This window comes from Chiloscyllium plagiosum, chromosome 22, assembly GCF_004010195.1.
Source record: "Chiloscyllium plagiosum isolate BGI_BamShark_2017 chromosome 22, ASM401019v2, whole genome shotgun sequence".
In the NCBI taxonomy this organism is placed as follows: Eukaryota; Metazoa; Chordata; class Chondrichthyes; order Orectolobiformes; family Hemiscylliidae; genus Chiloscyllium; species Chiloscyllium plagiosum.
Genome location: NC_057731.1, coordinates 17636762 through 17647692, shown reverse-complemented (window position 1 = coordinate 17647692; position 10931 = coordinate 17636762). Strand labels below are relative to the sequence as shown.

At 41.1% G+C, this 10931-nt stretch overlaps 1 protein-coding gene across 9 annotated transcripts in view; it reads left to right on the top strand.

The window, feature by feature from the left end:
• blnk (B cell linker) overlaps nt 1–8632 on the top strand; it is a 199241-nt gene extending 190609 nt beyond the window's left edge. For 3 of the 9 annotated variants that reach the window (XM_043712514.1, XM_043712516.1, XM_043712517.1), the window contains 4 exons: nt 2635–2668; nt 6762–6849; nt 6980–7017; nt 8202–8631. In XM_043712514.1, the coding sequence (XP_043568449.1) occupies nt 2635–2668; nt 6762–6849; nt 6980–7017; nt 8202–8305 (264 nt within the window). In that variant the 3' untranslated portion in view covers nt 8306–8631. Of the gene's footprint in view, nt 1–2634; nt 2669–6761; nt 6850–6979; nt 7018–8201 lie in introns of all 9 variants that reach the window. The other 6 variants (XM_043712518.1, XM_043712519.1, XM_043712520.1 and 3 more) reach the window with 4 other exon arrangements.
• Nucleotides 8633–10931: the final 2299 nt, after the last annotated feature.

The following is a 10931-nucleotide window of genomic DNA, read 5'->3' as shown; positions in this document are numbered from 1 at the left end:
AGAAGACAGAGGATGGTGGTGGAGGGTTGTTTTTCAGACTGGAGGCCTGTGACCAGTGGAATGCTACAAGGATTGATGCTGGGTCCTTTACTTTTTGTTATTTACATAAATGATTTGGATGTAGGCATAAGAGGTACAGTTAGTAAGTTTGCAGATGACACCAAAATTGGAGGTGTAGTGGACAGCGAAGAGGGTTACCTCAGATTATAACAGGATCTTGACCAGATGGGCCAATGGGCTGAGACGTGTCAGATGGAGTTTAATTCAGATAAATGTGAGGTGCTGCATTTTGGGAAAGCAAATCTTAGCAGGACTTATACACTTAATGGTAAGGTCCTAGGGAGTGTTGCTGAACAAAGAGACTTTGAAGTGCAAGTTCATAGCTCCTTGAAAGTGGAGTTGCGGGGAGATAGGATAGTGAAGAAGGCATTTGGTACGCTTTCTTTTATTAGTCAGAGTATTGAGTATAGGACTTGGGAGGTCATGTTGTGGCTGTACAGGACATTGGTTCGGACACTGTTGGAATATTGGGTGCAATTCTGGTCTCCTTCCTATCGGAAAGATGTTGTGAAACTTGAAAGGGTTCAGAAAAGATTTACTAGGTTGTTGACAGGATTGGAGGATTTGAGCTATGGGGAGAGGCTGAACAGGCTGGGGCTGTTTTCCCTGGAGGGTCGGAGCTGAGGGGTGACCTTATAGAGGTTTACAAAATTATGACTAGCGTGGATAGAGTAAATAGGCAAAGTCTTTTCCCTGGAGTCGGGGAGTCCAAAACTAGAGGGCATAGGTTTAGGGTGAGAGGGGAAAGATATAAAAGAGACCTAAGGGGCAACTTTTCCACACAGAGGGTGGTACGTGTATGGAATGAGCTGCCAGAGGAAGAGGTGGAGGCTGGTACAATTGCAACATTTAAAAGGCATTTGGATGGGTATATGAATAGGAGGGGTTTGGAGGGATATGGGCCGGCTGCTAGGAGGTGGGACTAGATTGGGTTGGGCTATCTGGTCGGCATGGACGGGTTGGACCAAAGGGTCTGTTTCCATGCCGTACATCTCTTTGACTCTGAGATGCTGGTAATCAGAAATATGAACAGAAATTGCTGGGAACATTCAGCAGGTCTGGCAGTACCTGTGGAGAGAAAGCAGAGTTAACATTTCAGGTCCAGTGACCCTTCCTCAGAACTGATTGTAGCTAGGAAAAGGACTGGTGTATATATATTGAATATGGGGTGGGGGAAGGGGGAGAGGAGTCAACAATAGGTGGAGATGGAGCCCAAACAGAGAGATAACATCTTGTGGGCAGACAAAGAAATGGGTAAAGGCTAGACTGGGGGATTCAATCAATGTTGATTGGCACTATTAGTATCTGACAATGGGTTGGTTGTGGCAGCAGCCCATGTGATGACAAGAGATGATGTGTTGAAGGTTGGGTTAAAGACGTGCGAGAAGAAGCTCCAACCCTGAAATTATTGAATCCTCAAGCCTTGCAGTATCCCCAAGTGGAAAATGAGATGCTGTTCTTCCAGCTTGTACTGAGCCTCACTGGAACAATGCAGCAAGCCTGAGACAGAAATGTTGGCCAGGGAACACAGTGTTGAAGTGGCAGGCAACCGGAAGCTCCGGGTCAATTTTGCCGACAGAACGTAAGTGTTCTGCAAAACAGTTACCCAGTCTGCATTTCTTCTCCCCACTGTACAGCAGCGACTGCAGTAGATTAGATTGAATGAGGTGCAGGTGGTTAATCACCCTGCTTCCACCACTCTCTGAGGGAGACAATTCTATAAACAAACGGCCTTCTGAGAGAAAACCTTTCTCCACCTCCATCTCAAATGAGGTTCTCTATTTTCAAACTGTGTTCCAAGTTCTAGTCCCTCCAACAAAGGAAAGTATCTAATCAGCATTCATCCCCTCAAGTCTTCTTAGGATCATATGCTTCAATTCATTCCTCTGAATTCCAATGGATACAAAATATTAAACCTTTCCTCATAGGAATTCCTTAATCCTTATATGACTTGTGATTAAAATGCAGGAAGTACGCACTTCCTAAATGGGACGTGAATGCTGGCTGGAGCTGGCTTTGGGAAAATAATTGATGAGAATTTGACCCAGAAAGGAATTAAAAATTTGGCAGGTGATTCCAAAAAGATTGAGGAGTGTGACATGTGCTCTGTTGATACTAATTTCGCAGTATGAAGGGCATTCAGAGCACCTAAACCCAATTTCCAATTTGCTGTTCTGTAACAAGATAGAAATTTCTCTGTTCAAAGTGGTTGTATTTAAAGTTAGAAACCTTATCATTTAAAGTGAATTTGGAAGGTGCATTAACCAATTAAAGCATATCCTGAACCAAATCAGTTTTTAAAAATTTATTCAAGGGATGAGAGCCTCACTGGCTGGGCCAACATTTATTGCCTGTCCTCAGTTGCTCTTGAGAAAGTGATAGTGGACCTTCAAATCACAGTTTTATTTAGAATTTTACAGTCTATTGCCATGCTGGATCAGTTGCGTGAAATCAAATACTATTAATTTCATCAAGCTTACCTGTATTTGACTCTTCCTGTGATTTTAATATTGCCCACGTTTCACTTTGTTTCTGCAAGTGTTTCTGATTTTACTTATAAATTCTTTAATCTAGAGAATGGGTGAACCTTCAAGGGAACAAACTGAAGGTAAGATCATTTTAAATTAATATCTGAACGTGAACTATTGCTGTACATGATAAGTCTAGACATCTACGCTATCCAACTGAAGGAATTATTCCTTATCAAATATGCAAGTCTACCTTGACACATCTAACCCTGTCTCTGTTTTATAATTATTCCAGAAAGCAGAATTCTAGAAAATACAAAAAGTTACTGTATCAACTCTTGCCAAAATAGTCACAAGCTAGTCCCAACATGCAACTTTCCCTAATATCACTCGCTGTCTCAGTTACTCATTGTGGCAAAATATTTCAAACTTCAGCAGATCTACATATATATAAATACCTCCTAACCTGTTTTCCCAGTGTCTTACGGATTTAGTTGATGACCCTCTCATCAAAACACCCCAATGGGTAGAGATAGTATTTCACACTATAAATGCCTCTATGATGTAAAATCTCCATTATATTTCCTCCTCCGTCTACACTTTCGGCTGCCTTTGGAAAGCAGCCAACATGATTAAAGATCCCTCCCACCCCAATTGTACTCTCTTCCATAGGGCAGAAGATACAAAAGTTTAAAAACATGTATTAACAGATTTAAGAACAGCTTCTTTTTCACTGTTGTCAGACTTATGAACTGACCTCTCATATATTAGATCTTTCTCTGCACCATCTCTGTGGCTGTAACACTGTGTTCTGCATTCTGTTCTATTACCCTGCTGTACTTATGCAAAAGATATGATTTGACTGGTTAGCACTCAAAACAATATTTTCACCTATTTCTTGGTACATGTGACAATAGTAAATCAAATCAAAGCATCACTATCACACATATTTTAATATAATTATGATTTTTTCATCCTTACGTCAAACTGATGAATCTGTGCTCTGTGACTTTAACATGTTTTCAATAATGGGGAATAAAAGTTATTCACAGTTCTCCCAATGTGGTTCTCGCATTGGATTGAACAAAATGTATTTCTTCCTCCACTTTTATTCTTTGCAGCTCTATATATAATCTCAAATGTTACCTGGAGCAGAATTATCCACTCCCTTGAGCAGTATGGGAATGTTGAGAAGTTGGAAGATATGGTGAAAATGAGAAAAATCAAATTCTAGACGTCAAGAAAATGATTTCTGAATTTCCCCTTAGGGCTTAAATAGTAAGTTCTGAATCTCACTAGAAAGCATCAATGATCTTATTTCCAAAGATCTCATTGTTAAGTAATCTCACCTCATTTCAATACAGTTCCTAACATGAAAATCAGAGATGGTACTGGCAACAGCAACTTACTATTGGCTTCCTAAAGCCTTCAGACAACTAAAGCCTTTGCAACAAAGATCCTGCATGCTCCATGGACATCGCCGTTTTCATGGCTATATCTCATGGCTTTTAGCTAACTTTCTTAGCATTCACTTTGCATTATCTTGGAGGTTGCCGGTCTCTGTTGCTTGACTTGCTTTTCCACACACAGGCTGGTCAGTGCTAAGCCACCCTCTGTGACATGGGTTGCTGTTCATCACAAAGGGAGAGGTAGGTACATTGTCATGGGACAGAGCACTGAACCCTCAAGGAGTGGACATAATTGCTGAACCGCATCAGGATACATCAATGTCACACCTACACCTTACACAGGCAAACACACTACATGTGCTTCCATTAAATGCCCACGTCTCAAAGTCAATGGGGACCAGTCCTTAGTGGAGTCAATAGGTACTAGCAAACTCAGTTAAGGGACTTGACTGTTTCCAGTCTAGATGGTTGATTACGGAGAACTATTTGTGTGATCCTATGAGAGTCCAGGGATCCGTATCCTTGCAGTCCAGGGATTAGATCACAATCAGGTATAAACAGTCCAGGTCATATAGGGGGATGGTGTGTAGAGTCCTGGGGAATGCAGGAAGCTCAAGGGTCACTGGTTCTGAGGGAATTAGGATAATGAAAATGGAGAATTCAAGGTGGATGTATGGGATCTCAGAGCACAACAAGAACAGGAAGTTGGATGAAAGGGGTTTTCACAAGTCAATCACTCTGACCTCAACATTGGGAATGCACATGACCTGGAGAAAAACAGGTTTGAGTAGGTTGGAAGAGCTTCAGCATCTGCAGTACTCAATTTCTTCCAAGATGGAAGAACTGTCAGCAGTGATGAAGGTACTGGAAAAAGGACTTAAAGATTCCTATTGAGTGAATGGGAAGTGCAGAGGTTAAAAGTTAGTGGTTTGGAAGGAGGAGATGGGTGAGAGCCATGCAATAGTGAGAATTATAGTTCATCAAACTTGTTGAGAGATGTGTGCAGTACGAGTGAGTGGTGGTCCTTGGAGTGTGAAATAGTTGGAATAAAATGATGGCGCTTACCTTTGCAGAGCACTGGAGATCATTGACCTCATTCCTACACTGCTGTCCATTCTGTTTTACCTGGAACACTGCATTGATCAAAGCTGCCATCTCAGTCCAGACTGACTGAGTCTGGTGATGTGGTCTCCTTCAGCAGTCAGCAGGAAAAAGGATGGTGATTATCTCCACCATCACTTCCATGAAGCAGGCTACCTGCTTTCCCTTCCTTGGTAATAACAATACAGCGCAATATCATAAAGGACAGGTCCCGACTGGCAGCACCTGAAATGGTCTGGAATTAGCCTTTAAAAATAACACCAGCGGCATGAATATCGCAAAGTTCTGGCAGCAGTGAACACTATCGCTTGTCCTACTGAGTGACTCCAGGGACCTGAAGAGACCAGTTATATAATTAACAAGATGAAGAACTGAAATTGTGTGGAGAAAGGTCAGCATTGACCATTGTGGGCCGCCCGCCCTGTTTCTTATTCCAAAACAAGTACTTTGCAAAAAAAATAGGAAAAAATTGGAAAATTGAGGCCAGAGAGATCACAACAAAGAAATGAGCCATTTGGTTCAATAGGTCTTCGCTGACTATTCTCCACAAACTTGCTTCCACTTTACTTCCTATCACCCGATCGTTGCATGTTCATGTTTTTTTTTTGATGGCTTCATCTGTGTTAAATGACACTTGCAAGGAATTATGTGTTTGTACCACAATATCTCTGTTCATCCACATCTTTCAGTGGGAATCTATTTACTGTACATGCCTTAGATTGTCTTTGCAAAATATATTTCCTTACTCTGCTCCACATTATCTTATTAACTCATTCATAATTTTAAAAGCTTCTATTAACTGATGTGTTCGGTTTCTATGACCCAGTTACTTAGTCCTATCATCTTCTCGTGGCTACAGTTTTGTTTATTATTTGTAACTTCCTGATGAATCTACGGTACAAATTTTATGTCTTTATCCCTTCTATAATGTGACTCCGTGGTCTGTAGCCTGAGTATCCTTATATTACGAGGTTTAATATTACTTCCATAAAAGCAAATACTGTGGATGCTAGAGATTGGAAATCAAAACAGAAAATGCTGGAGAAACTTAGTGGCTCTGGCAACATCTATAGAGAGAGAGAGGGAGACAATTGAGGTTTCAGTTCCATGATCTCATCTTCAGGACTAGATTTCAGAAATAATTCTGTTCTGGAGAAGAATCATATTGGTTTTGAAACCTTCACTGTTTCTCTCTTCACAGGTGCTGCCAGACTTGTTGTGTTGCTCCAGCATTGTTCTTCAATTTCTTATCATTATTTCTGTTCTCTTTTATTTTGTTTTTTGGCTATTTTAGAAGCATTTAATCCAATGACTTTTTCAGAAAACTCATTTGAACGAAGTTCCTCCATCTTCTACTTTACCCCAAGTTACTTTACTATGTAAATTGAACAGTTTAATATTTCTCTTAAACTAACGGAAAGAGAAACTCATTATAATTTTCAGGCTAATGCTTCATCTGATAAAGGAAGATTGAATTAGGCAAATTCAGTTTTAGTGTATTCAGTGTGTTGTATACTGTATACAGTTAATAGCTTTCATTAGGTCACTTTCAGTTCTGTTTAATGCTAATGATCTATATCCAATTTGTGATGCATTGATGGTAATTGTTGTTCTCAAATTAATTTATTTTTCCATTGCCGTTATAATATTGATACTGTTGCATCTTTCACTAGGCTCTCCCAGTTATTCAGACTCCAGTGACATCTCCAATTGCTTTCTTCAGGTGAAAAGCCCAGAATCCCTGATCGGCCTCGATTCTCAAGCCCAACAGCAGAAGCTCCTGTTGTACCAGCACCACGTCTTGGCTTTAAGTACTGCTCTTAATGATTTTATTACTTTTGTAAGATCTTTATAAAAATATAGTTTAATAGATGATCCTGTGTATGAGGCTATTGACAGCAAATGAAAGAATACATATTAACATTCATTTTCTGTTTCCAGGCTAGGTGTTTCGAGGTTGCAACCTGCAAACCAACCAAGTAAGTTATCAGATACAACATTAAAATATAAAGCTAAAATTAAAGTTATCATAGTCCTGCTGGACCATGAGTTGCTAGCTTATTAGAGAGAAATGACTCATGGTGATTTACCTAAGGGTCACCAAGCCTCAGACCAGGGATAAGATTGAGAAGGAGGATCCTTCATGGTAACCTCAATGTACCTAATTAAGATTGGGGTAAGTTGTTACATATTTCTGAAATAAAATTGCTCAATGCATTTAAAATCATGGGAAAAAATGTGAAATTTGATCGTTTAAGAAAACAATTAGATCATAATATTAAGTAGGTACAGCAACATAAACAAGTCAGTGTGATTAAATGTTATAAAAGGAAGCAGCAGGGCTGGATTGCTGGATAGAACTGTGGGCTAGATTTTCCATCCAGTCATCATCATAAGGTACTCATTCTGTACTGAGAATTTAAAGGAGTCTTAACTCACCCATTATTTGTGACCCTCTAAAACAATTATGGTAAGCTGTCGTGAAGTATAAGAACTATACTCTAATTTGTAATTAGCATATGTTCACTGATTTTTAAAATAATCGTATTCCATGCCTCTGTATGCCTTGGTGCTGAGATAAATATAATACTCTTCCAATCAAATAATTCAATATATTGATCTTTAAAACCATTACAAGTAATATTGTCAATGATGGATAACAATCAAAAAATTAAGAAAACAATTACATAATTTATTTTAAATTCTTTTTAAATCTTTGTCTGAAAAAAAAATTGGATGCTTTCAAAACTTCTACAAACTGGAGATGGGCCAACACAAAACCTCACAAGAATTATCCAGGTGTGGTTGGGATTATAGGAAGAATTATAAATCTGATCTCTTACAAATCTTCAGTCCGGCTCTAGCACATCTGCAGATCTTCCAGTCGGTAGATGTTCAATAGCGATGCTGGTGTTTGGATATACAATGAACAGAGTTAATGGAAATTGAAAGCTTGAGACTGCAAATATCTCCTCCTTCCTTGTTAAGTTGCGAAATCCAAGTTTTAATCATGGAGTCTTAGCAGGAAGTCGCAAAAGTTGACACAATGAGAACAGAGTTGCTTCTGTCCTTTCTCCTTAGACCTGCACCTGATTTCCTTCTAATGTTTATGTGCTAAATAATCAAATTTTAAGTAATTATTTCCTTACTGTGATTCTTTTAGACTTTCCAGAAATCCCAACCAGACCTAATGGGACTCTTGGACGACCCGATCTCCCTGCACGTGTTTCCAGCCCTAATTCAAGTTTAGAACAGGTACAATTTTAGTAAACTAAATGCATATTATCAATTTCATAAGCAGCATCAGAAATTAAATAGATGGCTTGCAATTCAGATAAAAATTAAATCATTGCTGCCTCTGTTCCGTCATTGATCTTTTCAATATTAATTCCTTTCAAAACACCCACCCTTAAATATTTGCTACAGTATTTTCTATGCTTTCTCGTCGCCATTCTATTGAAGTACCAAAGATTGCCTGCTATTTGAACATTAACTATTGATGTGAATAAACTCTATTAATTAAGCTATTCTCTCAACTTCCATTCCCACTACCAATTGTCCCTATTTAGTTGAACCAGGCTTTAATATTGCCACTGAGGCTGCCAATACCCCCGCTAACTTTAGTCTGAAAAATTATTCACCTGATTTCATTGCAAAATCTTCACCACAAGTCCTGTGGGGACGGAGATTTGAAAACGGGTGAAATCAGTGTTGAGGTCGTGTGATCATAGGCTCCTGAGGTGGGAGATGAGGTGTCTTCCTCCAGTTTTACAGGTGGCCTTGATTTAGTGGTGGAGGAGGCCTTTGATGGATACATTCTTGGGGGAGTGGCAGGGGGAGTTGAAGTGGATGGCCACACGAAGGTGGGGTTGGTTGGTATGTACAGACCAGAGATGTTCCCTGAACAGCTCGCAAGTTTGCGCTCGGTCTCCCCAATGCAGAGGAGACCATTTCGAGAGCACTGGATACAGTAAATGTGGTGGGAAGATATGCAGGTGAATCTCTGCCAGATTTGAAATGATCCTCTGGGGCCTTGGCCGGAGATGAGGGGGAAGGTGTGGGCGCCGGTTTTGCACCTCTTGCAGCACAGGGGAGGTGCCAGGTTTGGAGAGGGGTTTGGTGGGGAGCGTGGAGCTGATGAGGGAATCACAGAGGGAATGGTTCCTACGGAATGCTGACACAGGTGGGGAGGGAAATATATTTTTGATGGTGGAGTCTGAATGTAGATAGCGGAAATCGGGGAGGGGGATGTGCTTTGTCTGAAGATTAGTGGAATGTGAGGACTGCTTGGGTGTATTCTATCCTTGTTCTGGTTTGGGGGGGGTGGGGTTTGTGAGGGGGAGTGCGGAAAATGGAGGAGTTGCGATGGAGAGCATTGTTGATCAGGTGGGGGGAGGGGAAGTTGTGGTCCTTGAAGTATGCAGCCAGCTGCTTCCAAGGATGTACTGGGGAAACTGACCTCTCAGTTGTCAACACACCAACATAATAAGGTTGTTCATTTGAGTATAGGAGTTGGGAGGTCATGTTGCGGCTGTACAGGACATTGGTTAGGCCACTGTTGGAATATTGCGTGCAATTCTGGTCTCCTTCCTATGGGAAAGATGTTGTGAAACTTGAAAGGGTTCAGAAAAGATTGATAAGGATGTTGCCAGGGTTGGAGGATCTGAGCTACAGGGAGAGGCTGAACAGGCTGGGGCTGTTTTCCCTGGAGCGTCGGAAGCTGAGGGGTGACCTTATAGAAGTTTACAAAATTATGAGGGGCATGGATAGGATAAATAGACAAAATCTTTTCCCTGGGGTCGGGGAGTCCAGAACTAGAGGGCATAGGTATAGGGTGAGAGGGGAAAGATATATAAAAGAGATCTAAGGGGCAACGTTTTCACGCAGAGGGTGGTACGTGTATGGAATGAGCTGCCAGAGGAAGTGGTGGAGGCTGGTACAATTGCAACATTTAAGAGGCATTTGGATGGGTATATGAATAAGAAGGGTTTGGAGGGATATGGGCCGGGTGCTGGCAGGTGGGACTAGATTGGGTTGGGATATCTGGTCGGCATGGACGGGTTGGACCAAAGGGTCTGTTTCCATGCTGTACATCTCTATGACTCTATCTCATGTCCCCATGATGAGGAGATCAGTGCTACAGCGTTGGCAGTAGGTTTTGACAATGCAGCTGGCTCCTCCCAGCTGCAGGACACTGTAGAGTATACACGTGTTGCTTTGAGAGTACCATATTGTAATGCAGATGACATGAACAATTGGAAAGCGTGTTCAATAAATGTAACAAATCATCTGTGATTATTAATGCCACATCTTAGGCATTTGCGAAGAGTCTCCAGGTACCCTGGGAGCTGCCATGATGCATATATTTTTGTGAACTCTTCTGTTCCTGCTCCATTTCAATGCCTTACACAGTTTGCCTTACATAAATGGGTTCTAGGAGATGAGGGCACCATTGTACAAACTGAGGATTCTGTTACACAAACCCCTGAATGAGGCTGAGTATCGCTACAACACAATGCATTCATTGAACAAGGGCTAAAGTGGAAAATTGGCATCGTGAAAATGAGACTCTAATGTCTAGAGTCGTCTGGGGTTGGTGACTTGCAGTACAGAGCAGATGCCATCTGCTGCATAATCCTGTAAAGCTTAGCAAGTTTTGAGAAGATTTATAGCTCAGGCTGAGGTTCTGGATGTAGGTTTGCTCGCTGAGCTAGAAGGTTCATTTCCAGACGTTTTGTCACCCTACCAGGTAACAACTTCAGTGAGCCTCCGGGCGAAGCACTGCTGATAATTCCTGCTTTCTATTTATATATTTGGGTTTCGTTGGGTTGGTGATGTCATTTTCCGTTCTTTTTCTCGGGGGTGGGGGAAAGGGGGGTAGATGGGGTCTAAC